This window comes from Anomaloglossus baeobatrachus, chromosome 3, assembly GCF_048569485.1.
Source record: "Anomaloglossus baeobatrachus isolate aAnoBae1 chromosome 3, aAnoBae1.hap1, whole genome shotgun sequence".
Lineage (NCBI taxonomy): Eukaryota > Metazoa > Chordata > Amphibia > Anura > Aromobatidae > Anomaloglossus > Anomaloglossus baeobatrachus.
Genome location: NC_134355.1, coordinates 62,171,758 through 62,199,072, shown reverse-complemented (window position 1 = coordinate 62,199,072; position 27,315 = coordinate 62,171,758). Strand labels below are relative to the sequence as shown.

Sequence of the window (27,315 nt, the reverse complement as noted above, 5' to 3'; positions counted from 1 at the left end):
GGACACTGCAGGGCAGCACACTGCAGGGCAGCACACTGCAGGGCAGCACACTGCAGGGCAGCACACTGCAGGGCAGCACACTGCAGGGCAGCACACTGCAGGGCAGCACACTGCACGGCAGCACACTGCACGGCAGCACACAGCACAGCAGGACACTGCAGGGCAGCACACTACAGGGCAGGACACTACAGGGCAGGACACTGCACTGCAGGACGCTGCAGGGCAGCACATTACAGGACACTACAGGGCAGCACACTGCAGGGCAGCACACTGCATGGCAGCACACTACACGGCAGGACACTGGAGGGCAGCACACTACAGGACACTACAGGGCGGCACACTACACAGCAGGGCACTACAGGGCAGGACACTACACAGCAGGGCAGCACACTACACAGCAGGGCACTACAGGGCAGCACACTACACTACAGCATTGCAAATAGCAGCCCCACATCTGGCTCTGCACCCCACACCACATCGGGTTCTGCACCCCACACCACATCAGGCTCTGCACCGCATACACACACACACACACACACACACACACACATTCATCAGGCTGTGCACCGCACCGCACACACACACACACACACACCAACACCAGGCTGTGCACCGCACCGCGCACACACACCAACACCAGGCTGTGCACCACACACACACACACACACACACACACACACACACACACACAAACACACACTGCTGTGCACTGCATACATATACACACGCATACCCATGCATACACACACACACACACATCCATCAGGCTGTGCCCCGCATACACACACACATACACACGCATACACACACACACACATCGGGCTGTGCACCGATTGGACACACGCATACACACACACACACACACACACACACACACATCGGGCTGTGCACCGCATACACACACACATACATACACACACACACACACACACACACACACACATCGGGATGTGCACCGCATACACACACACATACATACACACACACACATCGGGATGTGCACCGCATACACACACACACACACATACATACCCACCCCACCCCACCCCATCCCACAGGGAGTACATACTCACCCTTCCTCGGTTCCCGCCGCTCCTGCACGTTCGCGCGCTGTCTGTGCTCTGGCCATATCAGCACAGTAGTGACGTCACCGCTGTGCTGAAGAGAGCTCAGACAGCGTGCAGTGATGAGAAGCAGCGCAAAGCTCCCTCTCATCAGCGCTTTCAAATATACCGGCATCGGTGATCTGTGATGCCGGTATATTTGAATGTGTGATCCTGAGCAGGGGCCCGGTGCTGGCGCTGACACCACGGCAGCTGCCGCCAGGCCCCTCCACCAGGTCACGGACCCCACAGCAGTGCAGGGGGAGGTTGTGGGCAGAGTACGGGGTGCGGGGGAATGTGTGGGAGGGTGCAGGGAAGGGGGCGGTGACTCCTCGCACTGTACAGCCCAGCAGGGAGGCGACATGCTGTTTCCACATTTGCATGTCAACATGGCCCTGCCCATGTTGACATGAAATGACCAGAAGCAGCAAAATCGCGGCAGGAACGGTCACATGACCACTCTGAGCCGGGGGAGAGGGGCTGACAGCAGGGCAGGTAAGTGGTCTCTATCTACTTACACCTGCCCCAATGTAGCCCAATAGGGAAATAAAAAAAAAAGCAAATTAAGCCGGATAACCCCTTTAAGCAAACCTAACAAACAGATTAGACCTGAACAAGACTGGCATCTCTGAATCCTATGTTTTAACCTTTGCAGCAAGCTGATTTCAGATTACATAGCAAAAACCCACAGACAGATTGCCTTTTTATTACAGAGATTAATTGATTTACCCAATTAAAGGGATCTTTTGCTTTCACTTCATTTGAGTGTCAGATTCTTTTTCTATGTAAAGGCAGGGTTGGACCTTATCTGAGCACCAATCATAAAGGCCCCATCACACTAAGCAACATCGCTAGCAACATCGCTGCTAACGAACAACTTTTGTGACGTTGCTAGCGATGTTGCTGTGTGTGACATCCAGCAACAACCTGGCCCCTGCTGTGAGGTCGTTGGTTGTTGCTGAATGTCCTGGGACATTTTTTAGTTGTTGCTGTCCTGCTGTGAAGCACAGATCGCTGTGTGTGACAGCGAGACAGCAACAACTAAATGTGCAGGCAGCAGGAGCCGGCTTCTGCGGAGGCTGGTAACCAATGTAAACATCGGGTAACCAAGAAGCCCTGTCCTTGGTTACCCGATATTTACCTTTGTTACCAGCCTCCGCCGCTCTCACTGTCAGTGCCAGCTCCTGCTCTGTGCACATGTAGCTGCAGGACACATCAGGTTAATTAACTCGATGTGTGCTGTAGCTAGGAGAGCAGGGAGCCAGCGCTAAGCATTGTGCGCTGCTCCTTGCTCTGTGCACATTTAGCTGCAGCACACATCGGGTAATTAACCTGATGTGTGCTGTAACTAGGAGAGCAAGGAGCCAGCGCTAAGCGGTGTGCGCTGCTCCCTGCTCTGTGCACATGTAGCTGCAGCACACATCGGGTAATTAACCCGATGTGTGCTGTAACTAGGAGAGCAGGGAGCCAGCGCTCAGTGTGCGCTGCTCCCTGCTCTGTGCACATGTAGCTCCGTGCGCTGGTAACCAAGGTAAATATCGGGTTGGTTACCCGATATTTATTTTAGTTACCAAGCGCAGCATCTTCCACGCGGCGCTGGGGGCTTGTCACTGGTTGCTGGTGAGCTCACCAGCAACTCGTGTAGCGATGCTCCAGCGATCCCTGCCAGGTCAGGTTGCTGGTGGGATCGCTGGAGCGTCGCAGTGTGACAGCTCACCAGCAACCTCCTAGCAACTTACCAGCGATCCCTATCGTTGTTGGGATTGCTGGTAAGTTGCTTAGTGTGACGGTACCTTAACCGCCAGGAGTGCCGTAAATCCATAATTAGATTGCCTTTTGTTTTTTTTCTCTCTCATGACCCCCCCCCCCTCCCCCCCACTTGTGCGGCTGCGGTGCTGTGCTGCCCTCGCATGCCCTGCCTCCCCCCCCCCCCCCAAAAAAAAATAATGGCTTTAAATAATTCACATTTGGTATTGCATCTCAACCTCACTACTATAGGTTTGTCGCATAAAAGTGCAAAACTGCCAATGTATGTAAAGCGCCGTGGAATTAATAGCGCTATATAAATGAATATAATAATAATTATTATTATTATTATTATTATATTGCAAGATGTCTAACTCTGCAATCTGCTTATTAAAAATCCTCTGTTCTGAAGTGTAAGGAGATCTTTATTTTTTGTCGCTTACAGCTTGTTGCCTAGGTTACCAGCCACCCCTGCAGTCTGTCAGTGGCAGTCAGTCTCCTAGAAGAGAAACAGAGGGCTTACAAGCTATTTGCTATAGAGCTTGGGAGTTCTGCTCTGAAGTGGTCTGGATCCGGCCAGCTTCAGAGCCACTGTGCCCCTCCAATGCTGTAGAGGCTAACTGCGTCTGAGAGCACAAAGCCCGGTCCAGCTGCACTACGGTCACTGGTCCAAACTGTCAGTCACGTGGGACTGCAGCGCCCCTGGCAGGCAGAAAACGGGAGATTAACTTTAGGTCAAACATTTTTAAAAAGAGAAAATGTAATATCACACACAGTTTTAAAGAAATGGTGTCTGTCTCCTTGAGGGGCGGGGGGGGAGGGGGATACCCTTTATCTGTTCTTGATTCACATTAAAAATGATTCATCCCTACAGTCCAGTAGTCAGACTTCACTTTCTGATCACGGAGACCCCCCCCCCCCCCGCCATTCCACGAGCAGACACCAGGGTGTATTCTATTGTTTGTGTCCTGACGGAGATGTTTGGTGCATTCATAGATTTTCGATTGGAGCGGCAGCATTTTTGCTCTTTTACCTTCGTTATACCCCACGTTGGCAGGAGTGGATAGCTGTGAACTTCGGCAGTAGCTTTTTCCTCAATTTTTGCTTTCTTTTGTTATTGGTGACATCATACAGAAGTTATCTTCTTTCCCAGCGTTTGTGCACCCTGACCTCAAGCCGGATGGTCCTCAACAAAGTTAGGAGTAGATGGCTTCTATTTTGTATTGGTGATGTACTGGTAAATGTCATCCCACCGATCACAATGGTGAAAGTCTATATACGAAATACCGGTTAGGCTAAGTTCACATTTCCGCTAAACTGTATCAGTCGAAATCCGCTTAGCGGATTCCGTTGTGTCCCATAGACTTGCATTAGTGGCGGATTGCGACTGATGACCCTGCGTTGCGTCCGCTGCGTCGTGGTCCGTCATTTTTTGACTGCCGGGCGGGGAGCAACAAAGAACGTAACGTTTTTCGGGCCGTCGAAAACAACGCACCGCGCAGGAATCCGTCGCCATCCGTCACACTTGCAATGTATGTCTATGGTGCAGGATTCCGTCGTAATCCGTCTTACGACGGAATCCAGCGCTGGATTCCGTCATGCTCTACTGAGCATGCCCAGCATGTTTGGCACGCCCACTGGGCTGTCCCAAACACAAACGGATCATGACTGATCCGTCAAAAAACGGACGCACAGCGGATGTAACGGACGCAACGGATCAGTTTTTTCGCAGGATTCCTGTGAAAGGAATCCTGTGAAAAACACATCAGTTGCATCAGTTGACATCTAAAAAACAACTGATCCGTTGCTGACGGACCTGACGGATTGAAAACAACGGAAGTGTGAACCTAGCCTAACATTGTAACCATTGCTTAGTTAAGCAACATACAGTTTGCACAATATTTTGTAAAATTCGACAAATATATTAGTCGTTTTTGTCACCTTTTTTAAAAGGGTAGTCCAGACTTGCTGATCTATAGGAATGATGGGTCAATCTGCGTCTGACCCCTGAGGTTCGGAGGCCTTGAAACCAAACCATTTAACTGCAGGTCTTGTTAGGATAAAAATGGCTGAAATAGTATGGATCCGTATGCAATGTAATGACAGTTCTTGGGTACTGTAGCTTTAACCCCACATTGTCAAACATCTGATGATCTGAGTTCTTTGGATAGGAGTATTCCCAGCAAATGCTGTAAACGTTCCCAACCGGCATAGTGCATCGGCGTCTTCCATATGGGAAAGCATTTTTGTTATGACTGGTACTAATACGATCAATTCTACCCCATGGGGGGTGGCACGGTGGCTCAGTGGTTAGCACTGCAGTTTTGCAGCGCTGGGGTCCTGGGTTCAAATCCCACCAAGGACACTATCTGCAAAAAGTTTATGTTCTCCCCATGTTTGCGTAGGTTTCCTCCGGGTGCTCCGGTTTCCTCCCACACTCCAAAAACATACAGGTAAGGACTCTAGATTGTGAGCCCCAATGGGGACAGTGTTGCTAATGTATGTAAAGCACTGTGGAATTAATAGCGCTGTATAAATGAATAAAATTACCGTATTTTTCGGACTATAAGACGCACCGGACAATAAGACGCACCCTGGTTTTAGAGAAGAAAAACAGGAAAATAAAATTTTAAGCAAAAAATGTCGTCATGACACGTTGTTATGGGGCGAGGATCTGCTGCTGACACTATTATGAGGGTAATATCCCCAAATTCTCTACTAAGGTACCCCATCCTGGTAATGATCCTCCTGCCTTGTATATATATTTATGTCCCTCATCCTGGTATAGCCCCATCTTGCTATATACTGCATCATGGTATGTGCCATCATCCTGGTATATGGCTCGATCCTGCTCATATACCCCCATCATCCTGCTATATGCCATCATCCTGCTCATATACCCCCATCATCCTGCTATATGCCATCATCCCGCTCATATACCCCCATCATCCTGCTATATGCCATCATCCTGCTCATATACCCCCATCATCCTGCTATATGCCATCATCCTGTTCATATACTCCCATCATCCTGGTATATGGCCCCATCATCCTGCTATATGCCATCATCCTGCTCATATACCCCCATCATCCTGTTCATATACTCCCATCATCCTGTTATATGCCATCATCCTGCTCATATACCCCCATCATCCTGCTATATGCCATCATCCTGTTCATATACCCCCATCATCCTGCTCATATACCCCCATCATCATGCTATATGCCATCATCCTGTTCATATATTCCCATCATCCTGTTATATGCCATCATCCTGCTCATATACCCCCATCATCCTAGTATATGCCATCATCCTGCTCATATACCCCCATCATCCTGCTATATGCCATCATCCTGTTCATATACTCCCATCATCCTGGTATATGGCCCCATCATCCTGTTATATGCCATCATCCTGCTCATATACCCCCATCATCCTGGTATATGGCCCCATCATCCTGCTATATGCCATCATCCTGTTCATATACTCCCATCATCCTGTTATATGCCATCATCCTGCTCATATACCCCCATCATCCTGGTATATGGCCCCATCATCCTGCTATATGCCATCATCCTGTTCATATACCCCCATCATCCTGCTCATATACCCCCATCATCATGCTATATGCCATCATCCTGTTCATATATTCCCATCATCCTGTTATATGCCATCATCCTGCTCATATACCCCCATCATCCTGGTATATGCCATCATCCTGCTCATATACCCCCATCATCCTGCTATATGCCATCATCCTGTTCATATACTCCCATCATCCTGGTATATGGCCCCATCATCCTGTTATATGCCATCATCCTGGTATATGGCCCCATCATCCTGTTATATGCCATCATCCTGCTCATATACCCCCATCATCCTGGTATATGGCCCCATCATCCTGCTATATGCCATCATCCTGTTCATATACCCCCATCATCCTGCTCATATACCCCCATCATCCTGCTATATGCCATCATCCTGTTCATATATTCCCATCATCCTGTTATATGCCATCATCCTGCTCATATACCCCCATCATCCTGGTATATGGCCTGATCCTGCTCATATACCCCCATCATCCTGCTATATGCCATCATCCTGTTCATATACCCCCATCATCCTGCTCATATACCCCCATCATCCTGGTATATGGCCCGATCCTGCTCATATACCCCCATCATCCTGCTATATGCCATCATCCTGCTCATATACCCCCATCATCCTGCTCATATACCCCCATCCTGCGGCACGCACAAAAAAAATAAATAAACATTTACACTCACCTTTCCTCGTTCCACGCAGCGTCGCTCCTCCTCCTGTCTGTGCCGGCAGCGCTGTGTTGAGCAGGCCACGTTCCCTGCAGCACTGCGATGTATGTCCTCCAGTCTGCCGGCGCAGCTGTGAAGACACACGTGCGCACAGCGATGACGTCATCGCTGTGAGCACTGCTAGTCTCCAGTCCACACTGCGCGGCAGGCAGACTGGAGGACATCGCGATGCTGCAGGGGAATGGTGAGTACATTGATTCACTGCACCCCGCACTGATAGTGATGCGCGTGGGGCAGTGAATACAGCCGAGCATGATCGCTCCAGCCTGTAGTTGCCAGGGGTGATCACGGCCGGCTGTTTATTATGCGCGCGTCCCCGCTCATCATCCCGCCCACCTATCAGCCCCGGCTTCAGCGCTGAGAGATGGGTGGGAGGATGGGCGTGCATATGTAATGAGCGGACCCACGTGGTCACAGCAGGCGCTGCTGCAGCCTGCTCGTGCCTCCGATAACCCGCTCCACTGCATCACCCTCATTCCCCGTAGCCATGCCCTACATTCAGACCATTAGACGCATCCCCCACTTTCCCCCAACATTTGAGGGAAAAAAAGTGCATCTTATGGTCCGAAAAATACGGTATTATTTAAGGAATTGTGTGATCTGGTGGATGTGATTTAGGATTATAGGATCAATATTAAGTGGGGGTTGTTTTTTAATCCGGATACATAAATAAAATGTGCCGTTTTTGACATTCGCAGAAGCGGTCTGACTCAGACCCTATTTGTTTGGAAAGGAGTATTATCTGAGCATGCTCTAATATGAATAAAGGTCAACTGGAGGGGAGGGGGAGGTGGTGAGCTGTAACACGTCTTATTGGGAATGGTGCATCATGTGTTGTCTATTGTATAAAGAAGTGTTAGTAATTTATACAGAGGGGGGTACAGGTGAGCTGTGATATCATCTATTGACAATGATGCATTCTGTTATCTACTGTATATACAGTGGGGAAAATATCTATTTGATACACTGCCGAGTTTGCAAGTTGTACCATCTAGTAGAATGGAGAGGTCTGTAATTTTTTTATCGTAGGTACAAACGAGAAAATTACACACAATGATTTTTTTAAATAATTTGCATTTTATTACATGAAATGTTTGATCACCTACCGACCAGCAAGAATTCTGGCTCACGGACCTGTTATTTTGTTTTTCTCCCAGCCCTCCTACTCTGCACTCATTACCTTTTATTAATTGCACCTGTTTGAACCTGTTACCTGTATAAAACACACCTGTCCATACACTCAATCTTTCACACTCCAACCTCTCCACTCTGGCAAAGACCAAAGAGCTGTTCAAGGACACCAGGGACAAAATTTTGACTTGCACAAGGCTGGCATGGGCTACAGGACAGTAGGCAAGCAGCTTGGTAAGAAAGCAACAACTGTTGAAGAAATTGTTGGAAAATGGAAGAAACACAAGGTGACTGACAATCTTACTCGTTCTGAGGCTCTGTGCAAGATCTCGCCTCGTGAGTTAAGGATGATTCTGAGAGGACAGGAATCCGCCCAGAATTACACGGGACGACCTGGTCAATGACCTGAAGAGAGATGGGTCCACAGTCTCAGAGATTACCGTTCGTAACACAAAACACCGTCTTGGGTTAAAATCCTACAGGGCACACACTGTCCCCCTGCCACTGCCTGCACATGTCCAGGCCCATGTGAAGTTCACCAGTGACCATCTGGATGATCCAGGGGAGACATGGGGAAAAGGTCATGTGGTCAGATGAGAAAAAAAAATAGAACTTTTTGGTATCCACTCCACTTGCCGTGTTTGGAGAAAGAAGGATTAGTACAACCCAAAAAACGCCATCCCAACCATGAGTAATGGGGTACAAGCATCATACTTCTGGGGTGCTTTTCTGCAAAGATGGCAGGCAAGTGCACCGTATTGACAGGAGGATGGATGGGGTCCTGTCTCATGAGATTTTTATCTGTCCATAGTGTACCTATGATAAAAATTACAGATCTCTTCAGTCTTTGTAGGTGGGAAAACTTTCAAAATCAGCAATGTATCAAATACTTATTTTCCCCACTTTTAGGTGTTTTTCAGTCACTTCTGTTTGATAACAAGACCGCTGAAAAAGTTATCTGCACAGGAAGTGAGTCTAATGAAAACGGCAAGAAATAAATGTGTGTGTGTGTATGTGTGTGTATATGTATGTATGTATGTATGTATGTGTGTGTATAATATATATATATATATATATATATATATATATATATATATATATATATATATATATGAACTAATCAGACGCTTTATGACCTTTTGGATGTTATTTTTCTGAGCTGCAGCGTCTTCGTCCACGTAGAGCTGAATACGGTCCTTCTCCGCTGCATTTTTCAGCGATGCTATAATAATAATAATAATAATAATAATAATCTGGAGTATTTTTCTTCCTCCCTTTTTTTTTTTTCCTGGAAATCGCGGCTTCGCCTGCCGATGAGCTGAGCCGTGTTCCCTCAGATAAGTGTAGGATAATTATAGCATTAAAGATAGAAGAAGCTACTAGTTTTACCTTCCAGGGTGACACACATTCAACAAACCTATGAGAAGTTGTGTAATGGGTGTGGGTATTTTTGTGCTCACGCAGTGCGGGTGTGTCAGCTTTTTTTTTTTTTTTACCCTCTAAGTTTAGAGAAATATGTACGTCTGATCTCCACACCTTCATAAACTTACATCTGTACATTAGATTACGCGGTGTCTGTCAAAAGTGGCTCAAGCCTTAAAAAGTTGATTTCATTTTTTATCTAGATTTCAAAGGGGTATTTCTACTAGCGCAGTCCAATACGTAGCGCTGTGTGAGCGTCCGAATGGCTCTTTACCCCTGTGCTGTTTTTGATAAGTGCTCTACATTCCAGGTTGATCTTCTGCTTGTGGTTGAATCTTCGCAGCATGTGATCCCCTTCTCTTTGTAAGCAATTTTCTGCCACAATTTGTACAGGCTTAGCTTCTCATAAGGATGGGTCTAGTACTTTACACATATGATTGACTGTTGCTGCCTGAAAAATCTGGCAGTGGTTTATCTCCCGCCAAACAAAAGGATTGGGCGAAAGAACTGCTACCACCCATTCACATCAGCAGGTTTGACTAACTGATATTGTAGGGGGAGGGGGGTCTCAGGGTGGACTGACCCTAATGCTAGGTCAATATCATTAGCCTGGTCAAAACCTTTAATGCTACATCTAATATTTAAAGCTGAGTGTATGTATGTGTGTATGTCCACTAAAGCAATCCGCACCGTTGCATTTACAGACACGAAATTTTGCACAGACGCCCCATGTGACCCAGGTAACGTCATAGACTGTTTTGCAGGAAAATTTAACCCAGCGCTTTACAGTTACTCTCCAAAAAATATGCCTCCATTAAAGTGAATGGAGCTGTGAGCTACAGGTCATTAATAGGAGCTGTCATTGGTTGCTATAGGAACAAAGGAAATTGTTAGTATAAGAAGCTTATGTGTGAAGTAATATGATGTCGGTGGTGAAACTGATAGAGAGAGACAGACGGGGAAAAAGACAGACACAGACTGGGGAGAAGGAGGCAGAGACAGTTACTACCGTGTTTCCCCGAAAGTAGGACCCCCCCGAAAGTAAGGCAGGGTGGGGGTTTCGGGGGGGTCCGCCAATGTAGGGCACCCCCCGATTGTAAGGCAGGGTAGCGGGGGGGGGCCGGGGAATGTAAGGCCGCCTATGGGTGGGGGTCCCTGGGGAAAGTACAGGAACTTACCGCTGTTCCCTCGCTCCATCCAGGCCTTCTCCAGTCTCGTGCCACCCGTGGTCCGCCTCCGGTGAATGGCCCCCGCAAGGCTCCCTGCTGGCCATCAGCTCGAGCTGTGATTGGCCAGTCAGCCGGCTCGCAGCTGATTGGCCCTCAGCTCGAGCTGCGATTGGCCAGTCAGCCGGCTCGCAGCTGATTGGCCGAATCAGCCGGCTCGCAGCTGATTGGCCGAAATCAGCCGCGACGTCACCGCCTGCAGGCTCGCTCCGATTGGTCCAGCGTCCCCGGCATCCGAATCGTCAGCCCGGCACAAGTAACGGTAAGTTCCGAAACTGTGTGTGTGTGTGTGTACGGTATGTGTATGGGTGCTGTATGGGGCTGTATGTGTCAGTGTGTGTGTGTGTGTGTGTGTGTGTGTGTGTACGGTACCGGTACGATATGTGTGGGTGCCGTGTGGGGCTGTACCGGTACCGTATGTGTCAGTGTGTGTGGTGGCAGAGTGGGGGGCAGAACCACTGTATGGGGAGGCTGCAGGGGGGAGGATGGGGTGGATGCCGGATCCCAAACAATGGGGAGGCTGCAGGGGGGAGGATGGGGTGGATGCCTGATCCCAAACAATGGGGAGGCTGCAGGGGGGAGGATGGGGTGGATGCCTGATCCCAAACAATGGGGAGGCTGCAGGGGGGAGGAAGGGGTGGATGCCTGATCCCAAACAATGGGGAGGCTGCAGGGGGGAGGAAGGGGTGGATGCCTGATCCCAAACAATGGGGAGGCTGCAGGGGGGAGGAAGGGGTGGATGCCTGATCCCAAACAATGGGGAGGCTGCAGGGGGGAGGAAGGGGTGGATGCCTGATCCCAAACAATGGGGAGGCTGCAGGGGGGAGGATTGTCATTTTTTTTCCAATGTAAGGCCTCCCCCGAAAGTAAGGCAGGGTGGGACTTTTGGGGGTAAAATTAATGTAAGACAGGGCCTTACTTTCGGGGAAACACGGTATCCCGGGCAACGCCTGGGCACTATAGCTAGTTTGTTTCTAATTTTAGCTGACAGTGTGCTTTGTAATAGTTTTTTTAGAATGAAGATATTTACTGCTGCTTTAAAAATAAATTCTAATTCCAACCGTTCATTTTTGTTTTTTGCGGATATTGAAACTAATGCGTTTAATTGACCAAGTATTAAAGGGGTGGTCCCATACCTGAAATGTCAGCACTGGCGTGGTGCTTTAAAGCCAAGACCCGTCTTATAGTTGCCCTATGACAGCGTCTTCATCTGTTTTCAGTGTCTGATCTGTTATCTGATATTCAAACATGAGGTCACAGGAGGCTGGGGCTGCAGTCACTTCCCCACCGCGCCCATCATGGAGAGGGAGGCGCTGCAATAAGGTTCTGACATCACTGCCCTTTGGGGATGTTCTGAAATTGTGGGACAAGTGACAAAGGAACAGGCACTCTGCTTTTATCTCTGCCACAGCGGTTTCTTAATGGGAAAGGCAAAATCATCAGTGGGTGCGTCGATAGAAGCAGGGGGATGTCCTGTCCCAGGAGGTGTGATTATAGGCTACAGGTGAGCGAGTGCAGCCCCAGCCTCCTCGTTGAAAATCCTCTGAAAGCAAACTTAAGTAAAGTAAAACAACAAAAAAACAATAAGGCTATGTGCGCACGTCGCGTAAAAACATGCAGTTACGCTGCGCTTTGTAGCGCAGCGTAACTGCATGCGTCCTGCGTCCCCTGCACAGTCTATGGAGACTGTGCAGGGGCCGTGCGCACGTGGCGTTTAAGAGCGCAGCGCTTCGGCTACTGCCGAAGCGCTGCGCAAAAAGAAGTGACATGTCACTTCTTTCCTGCGCTTTGCCGGCAGCTCCTGCTCTGTCTATGGGAGGAGCTGCAGGCAGAGCGCATGGAATCGGCGCTCACTACGGACATTTCTGCAGCGATCTAAAGCGCACATGTGCTCTTCAGATCGCTGCAGAAATTTCTGCAGGGCTTGTACGCAACGTGCGCACATAGCCTAAGGGATTTGCTAGAAGGGGAGAAGTAGTAATGTGCAATAGAGCGAATTACAAAAGGAGTTTTGGGTGTAAGGATGGATATTTATGAAACATATTAGCAAACGCTCTAGATGCTACAGCAGTGCTGTCTGACAAAAAGACATTGATGAAAAGCGAAGCTGAGGGCTGCTGCCCGATGCACTGTCTGCATGGTCTCAGCCAGGTACATGTGATTCTGAAACGCTGCGGCATTGAAGGTAAAAAGACTTAAACTCCTTAAAGGAGACAGGTACTCCTTAAAGGAGACAGGTGGGTCCCGTGCCTGCTTGCCTGCAGTGATGGGCCTCCCTATACATTCATGCAGGGAGCGACCTGGTAGTCATTGGCAGGTGGGAGAAGCTGCCTGTGACCCGCCTGTCCAACTAATTGGTAGGTGGGAGAAGCTGCCTGTGACCCGCCTGTCCAACTACGGTAGTCTCCCATGTGGCTCGGTCCCCTATGGATTTTAAAGTTGTCTTTTTTTTTAAAAAAATTTTTAATACATTTTCTTAGACTCTGAACTGACACAGCGTTTAACATCTTGGCTGACATCGGGCAGCATGCATCAGCTTCCCTCTTTAGAGAGTCCCATCTTATTACATGATTGCATGTAAAAGGATATCTACTCCTTCTGTGGGTTTTTGTTTTTGCATGTGTTTTTCAATAGAAATCACTTTTTTTACATTTTAAAATGTTGACTGTGGAATGAGTTATCAGAGAAACAATCAGCGAGTTCGTTCAGATGGAGTTTTGCATCAATCTGTTTATAGGACCATCCTCTCTCATTGCAAATAGAGGGTAATGTCAGTGGGGATAATGTCAAATCGTGACAGCGGGCCGTCAGAGACTATAGACTTTCAAAACCGTGTGGAAAACCCCATTAAATGTATTTCTCTGCACTTCAGCCCCCCACCACCCAGTGTGAAGACCATGATTACAGGGGCAGCACATCCAGGCAGCGGGAAGTGCCAACTTGCAGATGCCACATAAGGCTAGGTTGACATTTCCGTCAATTTGTATCAGTCACAATCCGCGGCTCTGGTAAACAACGGAATCCATTTGGCGGATTCCGTTGTATGAGACTTGTATGAGCGGCGGATTGTGACTGATGACGCTGCGTTTCATCCTCCGCCCGACTAATCAGTCATGGAACGACTGACCGTCAGGCGGCAGGAACGCATCATGTAGCGTTTTTTGAGCTGCGGAATCCTTTTGATTCCTCTGCGCATGCTCTCTCTCAGCAGCCGAACGATCAGCTGATCACCTGGCGGCCGCCTTCTGTGAGCGATCAGCTGATCACCCGGCGGCCGGCTGTTGTGAGCGATCAGCTGATCACCCGGCGGCCGGCTGCTGTGAGCGATCAGCTGATCACCCGGCGGCCGGCTGCTGTGAGCGATCAGCTGATCGCTCTCTTTCACGCGTTTTACAACGGAGTCCGACAATGAATTCTTATTCTTGTCATCCGTTGTACAACGCATCAGTCACAAGCGTCAAGCAACGCATGTGACTGATGGGAAACAACGGAAATGTGAACCTAGCCTAACAGGGTGCAGTGCTGAACCAGTCGTTCTTGGGATCCTGGACTCGTCCACCATAGATCATGACAAATTGTCCAAGAGATGCGCTATTACTTTAAAAGATGGGACTATTTTTATTATTTTAAATTTTTTATTAAATGCTAACTTCAGATAAAGAACAGAGGCTGCCAAAAACAGCGCGGACGATGCCACCAACAGGAACAAAACCTTTGATTCCCCTCTTCCTATTATTGGCAGCGATCCCTCTTGTAAAGTGAGCGTTTCTCCTGGAATTTTCCAGCAGTTTAGTAGGACCCATCCTTAGCATCAGTAATATGAATGTATCCAGTGTACTTTGTTTGGCTGCATAAATGGTCCGATATTTATCTCTCCGGTCAGGAGGCTTATTACAATGTGCGTGTAATGACACGTTTTGTCTTTTTGCAGATGAAGTGCCTGCAGACATGGTTGCAGAAGAATCAGGTCCTGGTGCACAGAATAGTCCATATCAACTCCGCAGAAAAACTCTCGTCCCTAAAAGAACAGCGTGTCCAACAAAAAACAGTATGGAGGTAAGGGAGTGACTCTGATCTGTCTCCACCTGCCTTGACCACAGCATACTCCTATGTGTAGACAAAAATATTTCATGTTATACTAAACTTTCCAGAAATCTTTGTAGGACAGAGACCACCTGGGAGCTCCATGCCCCTGTGGTGTTTAGTGGAATCCGTATGAACCCTATATAACTTGGAAAGTGAACTAAGGCTGCTTTCACACCTCCGGTTTGTGCTGAGCAGCACAGTCCAGCTCAAAAACCTATGCAACGAAAAAAAACCCGGATCCGTTGCATACGTTTTGTTTTTTTTTATGCGGCCAGTCCGGTTTTTGACGGATGCGGCTTGTTACTGAGCATGCGCAGTACAAAAAAACGCATCCGGCGGCCAGATGCGTTATTTTCTGCAGGACGCCGCATTCGGCGTCCATAAGCTTGCTTTGTGAATCGCGCCGGATCCGGCATGATACGGTTTTTTCGCCGCACGAAGAAATGTGCCAGGCAACGTTCCATCCGGCCGCCGCATGGGCTAAATATGCCACATCCGGCAAAAAACGGACGCAGCACAAGGCCATGCGGCACAATACGGCGCTAATGCAAGTCTATGCGGAAAAAACGCAACCGGCGGCAAAAAAAACCTGTTGCGTTTTTTCTGCAGAGCGCCGTATTATGCCGCACGGCAAAAACCGGATGTGTGAAAGCCGCCTAAGGGAAAGTTTTTGGTGAGTGACAGATCCCCTGCAGTATAGCAGGGCTAATATTTTACACAGGTGTGCGATTTTTAGCAGTCAGCTCTCAGGATGGTGGTTGCAGCAGCAATAGCGTAGTACAGGACTTCCCAAAATTCAGTCCTCACTGTCCCCTACAGGTTGTTTTCAGGTTTCCATAGTACAGTGGAATCTTGGTTAATGAGAACAATCCGTTCTGGGACTGTGCTTGTTAACCAAGTTACTCGTTCAGCAAAGCAAGATTTCCCATAGGAAATCAATGCAATGCAGACAATTCGTTCCACAATCCTGGTCCCCTATTGTGTCATTCCATACACATTCAAACACACAAACATAGGTTATGCTCACCTTACCTTCCGTTCCCTCGCCGGTCTCCTGGATCTTGCAGTTCGCCCGTACAAGATGTGTATCGGGTAACCAAGGTGACCGATGCCGGACCTTCCGCACTCAGCAAAGGCAGGAGCCGCTTGCCTCTGATTGGCCAGCGCGCTGCCTTTGAGTAGCGCCTGACAGGGGAAGTTCCTCCCTCGTCGCGATGGTTAGTGGATACACATCCTGTGGAGGGAGGACTTTCCCCTGTCAGCCGCTACGCAAAGGCAGTGTGCTGGCCAATCAGAGGCAAGTGGCTCTTGCCTTTTGACGTCAGCGCGCTCTGAGCAGAAGGTCCGGCATCGGTCGCCTTGGTTACCCGATACATGCAAGTTCCAGGAAGCCGGCGAGGGAACGGAAGGTAAGGTGAGCATAATATGTGTGCGTGCATGTGTGTGTTTGTGTGGACTGCAAGAGCGGGTCAGAGCGCGGTGGATGTACGGAACCGGAAGTGTGTGCGGTGAGTATTTTGCTCATACAGCCAAGCTTTCTCGTAAACCGAGTTACAAATTTGCAGAAAGCTTTGCTTGTTCAGCAAAATACTCGCAAACTGGGTTACTCGTTAAGCGAGGTTCCCCTGTATTGCACAGATGGTTATTTGATGGTAAGTCCATCACCGGTTCAATGAAAAGAAGTCCTAAAAAATTACTTGTTAGAGGCCGGGGGACTGGAGTTTTGGAAACAATATGACCCAGTACATATTGGGGGATGTAGTGAGGATCTTGGCTGCATGAAGATGAGCTGCAAACTTTCACCATTAGTCAGAAGTCTTCATACATCTTGGTTTAAGTCATTAAAACTCTCTTTCTTATGTCTGCTTTGTATACGACACAAGTCAGTTTGTAAACTAATGTTAACAAGCAAATAATTTGATGTATAATTCCTTACTTCGACGTTCCAGCGGTCAGAAGTTTACATACACACAGAGGCCCGTGCAGAGAAGACCCGACACCAGGAATGTGTCACGTATTTGCTCCCATTTTATTTGTGCTGATGTAGATATAGATATAAATAAATTATATATATATATATATATATATATATATATATATATATATATATATATATATATATATATATACATATATACATATATATATATATATACATATATATATATATATATATATACATATATATATATATATATATATATATATATATATATATATATATATATATATATATATATATATATATATATATATATATATATATATATATAATAATATGAGATAGATATAGAGATATAATAGCTGAAAATACCCCCCTCGGCTTGTACTAGAGTCAGGGTCCCACAAGAAATATTCTCACCTGTCCTCCATTCCCGCGGTGACCTCAGCTGCTTCTTGTAGACCGCAAGACATGTAGACCCCTCCGTGATAGCATCTGATGCACGGGGCTGCAGGATGCCATTTTGTCTTTACTGCAGTTGACTGCTTTGCAGCGGTGCATTGGATGCGATCACAGGGGGGTCTACAAGAAGCAGCTGAGGTCACTACGGGAATGGAGGACAGGTGATACATTTTTATTTCATAATAGAGGTCAAGAAGGGGACAGATAGCAGGACATTACTATAGGGCATATCACTAGAGGGCCCAAGGAAGGGGCACAAGGATGGGCACATTACAATAAGGGGAGGGGGCACAAGGATGGGCACAAGGATGGGCACATTACAATAAGGGGAGGGGGCACAAGGATGGACACATTACTACAAGGATGGGCACATCTGGAATCTATTTTTTTTTAAACTTCCCAGTAGCTGCTGCATTTCCCTCCCTAGGCTTATAATGGAGTCAATACGGTTTCCCAGTTTTTTTGTGGTAGAATTTCGGGGCCTCCGCTTATACTCGGCTCGGTTTATACTCGAGTATATACGCTATATCTCTGGATTTAAGGCTATTTTCTTTTTCGCTCTATTGGGAGACCCAGACAATTGGGTGTATAGGCTATGCCTCCGGAGGCCGCACAAAGTACTACACTTAAAAGTGTTAGGCCCCACCCCTTCTGCCTATACACCCCCCGTGCTCCCACGGGCTGCTCAGTTTTTTGCTTTGTGCGAAGGAGGTCAGACACGCACAGCACAGCTCCACAGATTGGTCAGCAGCAGCTGCTGACTATGTCGGATGGAAGAAAAGTGGGCCCATATAGGGCCCCCAGCATGCTCCCTTCTCACCCCACTCTTGTCGGCGGTGTAGTTAAGGTTGAGGTATCCATTGCGGGTACGGAGGCTGGAGCCCACATGCTGCTTTCCTTCCCCATCCCCCTCTGGGCTCTGGGTGAAGTGGGATCTTACCGGTCTCCAGGCACTGAGACCGTGCTCCATCCACAACTCCTGTGGAGCCTGATGGATAGGAGCCGAGTATCGTTCAGGGACATGGCCCTGCATCTTGGAGGTACTCTGTATCCCTGTGGGGACCGCGCACGGCATCACCTCAGCTTTGCTGGGTGTGCTAGTGCACAGGGGACCGCGGCGCTGACCGGGTCTATATGTGCCATTACACACTCAGCGTCGCTGAGTGTGTTTATATGTAAGGGCTACCGCACTAACCGCCGCTGCCATGGGACACTGCGGCGCGGCTGGGACTTGTAGTTCGCCGGGGACTTTCACGCCGGCCGCGCTTTTACGGCGGCCGCGTTTATTACTAGAGTCCCCGGCTTCCTTGCGGCCTAGTTTACTTTTCTCCCGCCCTCAGCCCTGACAGGCAGGGGGAAGGGCGGGACGCTGCACGGAGCGAGCAGCTCTGAGGGCTGGAGTATGATTTACATACTCCACCCCCCTCACTGTGCACGGTGTGAGCACCAGTTCGCGCTCTTTCTCGGCCACGCCCACAGCTCCCTCATCTCGTCAGGACGCCGCAGCCATTCCTGTCAGCTCCACCGACGCTGCAGAAGAGGGACAAGTCCTGGGAGACCCAGACACGGTCTCTGGTGGCCTCACAACCGCTTTAGGCGGCTGGTAAGCAGCACCTGTTGGTGCTAGCCCCATGGTGCTGTAGTGTATTGGTACATTATTTGTGTATCATATATACTTTACACTGTATGAGCACAGTGCATTCTGGCTATATACCCTTTTGTGTAACTCAAGGAAAACTATAGCATGGCGCCCACAAAAGGCAGGGGTGCCAAAACACAGGCTTATTATGCTGCCTGCGCCGCTTGTAAGACCCCACTACCGGCAGGTTCCACTGACCCTCATTGTGTGCAGTGTTCGACCCCTGTGCCACTTCTTCAGCCGGAGCCTATGCTAAGAGGGGCCCAGGGGGAGACACCTGTTGACACTGTCCAGGTGACGGGGACTGAGTTTGCTAAACTCTCTGTGACTATGGCTAAGATACTAGAAGCCTTGCAGTCCAGGCCGGTATCTCAGCAACGGGACCCTGTTGAATCGTTGTTCCCGGGCCCCCCTCAGTTGGACCAACAATGTCCTCCAGGGGTATCTCCTACATCCCAGTCTGAGGGTTCTGACTTAGACCCCAGCCCCAGATTGACTAAGCGGGCTCGCTTAGAATTTCCCTCGACATCATATTGTTTAGGGTCTCAGCGGGGGGAATCTTTGGTTGATGATGCGGAGACAGCTGATCAGGATTCTGATCCTGAGAGCGCTCTCAATCTTAATACTCCAGACGGGGACGCCATAGTAAATGATCTTATTGCGTCCATCCATCAGTTGCTGGATATTTCTCCCTCAGCCCCTCCGGCGGAGGAGTCAGCTTCTCAGCAGGAGAAATTTCGTTTCAGGTTTCCCAAGCGGACACAGAGTATGTTTCTAGACCACTCTGATTTCAGAGACCATGCTTGTCCAGATAAGCGTTTTTCTAAGCGCCTTAAGGATACACGTTATCCTTTCCCCCCGGACGTGGTTAAAGGTTGGACTCAATGTCCCAAAGTGGATCCTCCAATCTCCAGACTGGCGGCTAGATCCATACTTGCAGTGGAAGATGGGGCCTCGCTCAAAGATGCCACTGACAGGCAGATGGAGCTCTGGTTGAAATCCATCTATGAAGCTATCGGAGCTTCTTTTGCCCCAGCATTCGCAGCCGTATGGGCGCTGCAAGCTATCTCAGCAGGTCAAGCGCAAATTGAAGCAGCCACTTGCACGGCCGCGCCACAAGTGGCATCCATTACCACCCAGACCTCGGCAATTGCGTCTTACGCTATTAATGCTGTCCTGGACTCTGTGAGCCGTACGGCGGTGGCGACCGCCAATTCGGTGGTACTCCGCAGGGCCTTGTGGCTACGGGAATGGAAGGCAGATTCTGCTTCCAAAAAGCGCTTAACCAGTTTGCCAATTTCTGGCGACAGGCTGTTTGGCGAGCGTCTGGATGAAATCATCAAACAATTCAAGGGAAAGGATACATCCTTACCCCAGCCCAAACAGAACATTCCCCAACAGAGGAGAGGGCAGGCGAGGTTTCGGTCCTTTCGGGGCGCGGGCAGGTCCCAATTCTCCTCGTCCAAAAGGTCTCAAAGAACAAAGGAACTCTGATGCATGGCGCTCTAAGTCACGTCCTAAAAAGAACATTGGAGGCACCGCTAACAAGGCGGCTTCCTCATGACTTTCGACCTCCTCTAGTAGCATCCTCGGTCGGTGGCAGGCTCTCCCGCTTTTGCGACGCCTGGCTGCCACAAATAAAAGACCGCTGGGTGAGAGACATTCTGTCTCACGGTTACAGGATAGAGTTCATCTCTCGTCCCCCGACTCGATTCTTCAGGTCTTCTCCGCCTCCCGAGAGAGCCGAGGCTCTTCTGCAGGCGCTGGGCACTCTGAAGGCAGAAGGAGTGGTGGTCCCTGTTTCTCTTCATCAACAGGGCCACGGTTTTTACTCCAACTTGTTTGTGGTCCCAAAGAAGGACGGGTCTTTCCGTCCTGTCCTAGACCTGAAACTTCTCAACAAACACGTAAAGACCAGGCGGTTCCGGATGGAATCCCTTCGCTCCGTCATCGCCTCAATGTCCCAAGGAGATTTCCTTGCATCGATCGATATCAAAGATGCTTATCTCCACGTTCCGATTTGCCCCAGAGCACCAGCGCTTCTTGCGCTTCGCCATAGGAAACGAACACCTGCAGTTCGTGGCACTGCCATTCGGCCTGGCAACAGCCCCACGGGTTTTCACCAAGGTTATGGCTACTGTAGTAGCGGTCCTCCATTCTCAGGGTCACTCGGTGATCCCGTACTTGTACGATCTGTTGATCAAGGCACCCTCTCAAGAGGCATGCCAACACAGCCTCGACGCTACACAGGAGACTCTCCAGAGTTTCGGGTGGATCATCAATTTTCCAAAGTCAAATCTGACACCGGCCCAATCGCTCACATACCTTGGCATGGAGTTTCATACCCTGTCAGCGATAGTGAAGCTTCCACTGATCAAGCAGCGGTCACTACAGACAGGGGTACAATCTCTCCTTCAAGGCCAGTCACACCCCTTGAGGCGCCTCATGCACTTCCTGGGGAAGATGGTGGCAGCAATGGAAGCAGTCCCTTTCGCGCAGTTTCACCTGCGTCCTCTTCAATGGGACATCCTACGCAAATGGGACAGGAAGCCGACGTCCCTCGACAGGACCGTCTCCCTCTCTCAGGCGACCAAAGCTTCCCTTCGGTGGTGGCTTCTTCCCACTTCATTATCGAAGGGGAAATCCTTCCTACCCCCATCCTGGGAAGTAGTCACGACGGACGCAAGTCTGTCAGGGTGGGGAGCGGTTTTTCTCCACCACAGGACTCAGGGTACGTGGTCCCGGCAAGAGTCCTCGCTTCAGATCAATGTTCTGGAAATTCGGGCAGTGTATCTTGCCCTGAAAGCGTTCCAGCAGTGGCTGGAAGGCAAGCAGATCCGAATTCAGTCGGACAATTCCACAGCGGTGGCATACATCAACCACCAAGGCGGCACACGCAGTCGACAAGCCTTCCAGGAAGTCCGGCGGATTTTGATGTGGGTGGAAGCCACGGCCTCCACCATATCCGCAGTTCACATCCCAGGCGTGGAAAACTGGGAAGCAGATTATCTCAGTCGCCAGGGCATGGACGCAGGGGAATGGTCCCTTCACCCGGACGTGTTTCAGGAGATCTGTTGCCGCTGGGGGGTGCCGGACGTCGACCTCATGGCGTCCCGGCACAACAACAAGGTACCAACGTTCATGGCACGGTCTCAAGATCCCAGAGCTCTGGCGGCAGACGCCTTAGTTCAGGATTGGTCGCAGTTTCAGCTCCCTTATGTGTTTCCTCCGCTGGCACTGTTGCCCAGAGTGTTACGCAAGATCAGGGCCGACTGCCGCCGCGCCATCCTCGTCGCTCCAGACTGGCCGAGGAGGTCGTGGTACCCGGATCTGTGGCATCTCACGGTCGGCCAACCGTGGGCACTACCAGGCCAACCGTGGGCACTACCAGACCGACCAGACTTGCTGTCTCAAGGGCCGTTTTTCCATCTGAATTCTGCGGCCCTCAACCTGACTGTGTGGCCATTGAGTCCTGGATCCTAGCGTCTTCAGGGTTATCTCAAGAAGTCATTGCCACTATGAGACAGGCTAGGAAACCAACGTCCGCCAAGATTTATCACAGGACGTGGAAAATTTTCCTGTCGTGGTGCTCTGCTCAGGGTTTTTCTCCCTGGCCATTTGCATTACCTACTTTTCTGTCCTTCCTTCAATCTGGACTGGAAAAGGGTTTGTCGCTCGGTTCCCTTAAGGGACAAGTTTCAGCGCTCTCTGTGTTTTTCCAGAAGCGCCTAGCTAGACTTCCACAGGTACGCACGTTCCTGCAGGGAGTTTGTCACATCGTTCCACCTTACAAGCGGCCGTTAGAACCCTGGGATCTAAACAGGGTGCTGATGGTTCTTCAGAAACCACCATTCGAGCCAATGAGAGATATCTCCCTCTCACGACTTTCGCAGAAAGTGGTTTTTCTAGTAGCAGTCACTTCTCTTCGGAGAGTGTCTGAGCTAGCAGCGTTGTCGTGCAAAGCCCCTTTTCTGGTTTTTCACCAGGACAAGGTGGTTCTACGCCCGGTTCTGGAATTTCTCCCTAAGGTGGTATCCCCCTTTCATCTCAATCAGGATATTTCCTTACCCTCTTTTTATCCTCATCCAGTTCACCAATGTGAAAAGGATTTGTACTTGTTAGATCTGGTGAGAGCACTCAGACTCTACATTTCTCGTACGGCGCCCCTGCGCCGCTCGGATGCACTCTTTGTCCTTGTCGCTGGCCAGCGTAAAGGGTCACAGGCTTCCAAATCAACCCTGGCTCGGTGGATCAAGGAGCCAATTATCGAAGCTTACCGTTCGGCTGGGCTTCCGGTTCCCTCAGGGCTGAAGGCCCATTCTACCAGAGCCGTGGGAGCGTCCTGGGCTTTGAGGCACCAGGCTGCGGCTCAACAGGTGTGTCAGGCGGCTACCTGGTCGAGCCTGCACACTTTCACGAAGCACTATCAGGTGCATACCTATGCTGCGGCGGATGCCAGCCTAGGTAGACGAGTCCTTCAGGCGGCGGTTGCCCACCTGTAGGAAAGGGCCGTTTTACGGCTCTCTTACGAGGTATTATTTTACCCACCCAGGGACTGCTTTTGGACGTCCCAATTGTCTGGGTCTCCCAATAGAGCGAAAAAGAAGGGAATTTTGTTTACTTACCGTAAATTCCTTTTCTTCTAGCTCTAATTGGGAGACCCAGCACCCGCCCCTGTTTTTTTGTGTACACATGTTGTTCATGTTGAATGGTTTCAGTTCTCCGAGTTTCCTTCGGATTGAAGTTACTTTAAACCAGTTTATAATTATTTTTCCTCCTTCTTGCTTTTGCACCAAAACTGAGCAGCCCGTGGGAGCACGGGGGGTGTATAGGCAGAAGGGGAGGGGCCTAACACTTTTAAGTGTAGTACTTTGTGCGGCCTCCGGAGGCATAGCCTATACACCCAATTGTCTGGGTCTCCCAATTAGAGCTAGAAGAAAAGGAATTTACGGTAAGTAAACAAAATTCCCTTCTTTTTTCATTTTTATAGTCTGTACCAACAGGGTGGGGCTCACAGAGTAATTAAGCAGAGTAGCAAAAGTATGTCTAAAGATCCTTTATGATATGATAATGCGCACAGGGAATAAGTTGCAAGGGCATTATTCCCCCGCTAGTCCGCCCTTTTACCATGTTGGCATTCCCACAGGGGCGTGCTAACAAGCTATTCAATGCCCATTGCCTAGCATACTCAGCGGTACTTGTGTCCGTTGTCACCGATTCAGAATGCCGGGGGTTGGGTCAGTGTGCGTGATCAGACGTCCCAGCACTTCCGGTCATGTGCACTATGAAGCCGGGTGTACGTGTCCCGGCTTCCAGAGAGGTCGTGTGTGCATGACCAGAAGTGTAGGGCATTCTGATCATATGCACTGACCCTACCCTAAGGCCTTGTGCGCACTAGGCGTTTTTGCCGCGTTTTTAGCGGCGTTTTTTACCGCGTTTTTGTGCTGAAAACGCAGTGACATTGCTTCCCCAGCAATGTCAATGGGTTTTCAGAAGTGCTGTCCTCACACAGCGTTTTTTTTTAGCTGCGTTTTTGTGGTGACCACAAAAACGCAGCATGTCAATTATTTCTGCGTTTTCCACTGCGTTTTTCACTCATTGAATTCAATGAGATGTTAAAAACGCAATGAATAACGCATATAGCCGCGTTTCTATGACTAAAAACGCAGCTATAAACGCAATGGGTGGGTACTACAGTGACGTGTACAGGAAGAGGATTCCTAATGTTGGTAAACACAGAAGCATGAATCCTCCCGGTACCGTCACCGCTGCTTCCACCTCCCGTCCTGTGCATGTCAGCTCCGTGCGGCGCCATGTACAGGCAGGAGGTGGAGGCAGCGGCGAAAACCAAAGTGAACAGTAGAAAAAAAAAATGTCATATACTCACCTGTCTGCAGGGTGCCATGCCCGCTCCCAGCTCCTCTCGGTACCGCCGCTCTGGCTGTGTGCAGTCTCCCCGGGGCAGGACCTTGCTTGCAGGACCTGGCGGTGGATCACCTGATGCAGTCACCTGACGCATCAGCTGATCGCGGTGTCGCCGGCTTTTTCGCGCCCGGCCGGCTATCAGCTGATCCTGCCGTCAGGGGACTTAATCAGCTGATTACCGGCAGCTCCGGCAGCGATCGTATAGGATCATACTCCTGTCCAATAGATCGCTCCAGGAGCTGCCGGTAATCAGCACAGCACATAAGTGAGTATTATTTTTTTTTTTTTTTTTGGCACTGATGCATCAGCTGATTGTATAACCGGCTTTTATACAATCAGCTGATGTGTGATGTGATTCAGGCACTTGATCCTGACACATCATCTGATCGCTCTGCCTTCCAGCAAACCGATCAGATGATATTGGATCCTGATTGGACGGCGCGGGACCCTTTACCCAGGATTACTGCGGAGGGGGGTTTATTTCAATAAAGATGGAGTCACTAATTGTGTTGTGTTTTATTTCTAATAAAAATATTTTTCTGTGTGTTGTGTTTTTTTTTTATCATTACTAGAAATTCATGGTGGCCATGTCTAATATTGGCGTGACACCATGAATTTCGGGCTTAGGGCTAGCTGATAATATACAGCTAGCCCTAACTCCATTATTACCTAGCTAGCCACCCGGCTTCAGGGCAGCTGGAAGAGTTGGATACAGCGCCAGAAGATGGCGCTTCTATGAAAGCGCCATTTTCTGGGGTGGCTGCGGACTGCAATTCGCAGTGGGGGTGCCCAGAAAGCATGGGCACCCTGCACTGTGGATTCCAATCCCCAGCTGCCTAGTTGTACCCGGCTGGACTCAAAAATTAGGCGAAGCCCACGTCATTTTTTTTTTAATTATTTCATGAAATAATTAAAAAAAAAGGGCTTCTCTATATTTTTGGTTCCCAGCCGGGTACAAATAGGCAGCTGGGGGTTGGGGGCAGCCCGTACCTGCCTGCTGTACCCGGCTAGCATACAAAAATATGGCGAAGCCCACGTCATTTTTTTTTTTCTTTTTGGGCAAAAAACTGCATACAGTCCTGGATGGAGGATGCTGAGACTTGTAGTTCTGCAGCTGCTGTCTGCTCTCCTGCATACACTAGTGAATGGAGGATGCTGAGACTTGTAGTACTGCAGCTGCTGTCTGCTCTCCTGCATACACTAGTGAATGGAGGATGCTGAGACTTGTAGTTCTGCAGCTGCTGTCTGCTCTCCTGCATACACTAGTGAATGGAGGATGCTGAGACTTGTAGTTCTGCAGCTGCTGTCTGCTCTCCTGCATACACTAGTGAATGGAGGATGCTGAGACTTGTAGTACTGCAGCTGCTGTCTGCTCTCCTGCATACACTAGTGAATGGAGGATGCTGAGACTTGTAGTTCTGCAGCTGCTGTCTGCTCTCCTGCATACACTAGTGAATGGAGGATGCTGAGACTTGTAGTTCTGCAGCTGCTGTCTGCTCTCCTGCATACACTAGTGAATGGAGGATGCTGAGACTTGTAGTTCTGCAGCTGCTGTCTGCTCTCCTGCATACACTAGTGAATGGAGGATGCTGAGACTTGTAGTTCTGCAGCTGCTGTCTGCTCTCCTGCATACACTAGTGAATGGAGGATGCTGAGACTTGTAGTTCTGCAGCTGCTGTCTGCTCTCCTGCATACACTAGTTCTGCAGCTGTCTGCTCTCCTGCATACAATGAACATTTTGAAGAAGGAAATGACATCAGACCTTTTTTTTTTCATCAACAATCTTTAATGGCATTGTGCACTGATTAAAAACGCAGTGAGCAAAAACGCAGCAAAAAACGCACCAAATCGCGGCAAAAACGCATGCGTTTTTGCCGCGTTTTTTAGCCGCGGGTGCGTTTTTTAGACAAAAACGCACATAAAAACGCAGCGTGAAAAAAACGCCTAGTGCGCACATACCCTAAATCCGGCGTTCTGAAACTGTGTTAAAGGACAGGTACGCGCATCACCGCTGATGATGCTGGGCATTGAACTGCATGTTAGCATGCCCCTGTGGGTGTACTAACATGCTAAGAAGGTGGAACTAACGCCCCTTCGACTAGTCCCTGTCCTCATTAGCATATCATAAAGGATCTTTAGAAATACTTTTTCTAATGATCTCTTTATCTATGCTATTATAGTCTGGGACAGTTGGGCAGGGATTGGCAATATATACCCAGGACTGCTCGTGGTTCTGGGTGCCTATTACACCTGACAGGTCTCTTTAAACACCATAGAAACACACAGCCATGATATGGGTCAG

The 27,315-nt window shown here is 49.3% G+C and overlaps 1 protein-coding gene across 2 annotated transcripts in view; it reads left to right on the top strand.

The window, feature by feature from the left end:
• FBXO11 (F-box protein 11) overlaps positions 1 to 27,315 on the top strand; it is a 233,140-nt gene that overhangs the window by 54,892 nt on the left and 150,933 nt on the right. For both annotated transcript variants that reach the window (XR_012751579.1, XM_075339211.1), the window contains exon 2: positions 14,891 to 15,015. Coding sequence is in view for 1 of the 2 variants with exons in the window: in XM_075339211.1 (XP_075195326.1) it covers positions 14,891 to 15,015 (125 nt within the window). In the remaining variant the exon portion in view is untranslated. The remainder of the gene's footprint in view (positions 1 to 14,890; positions 15,016 to 27,315) is intronic.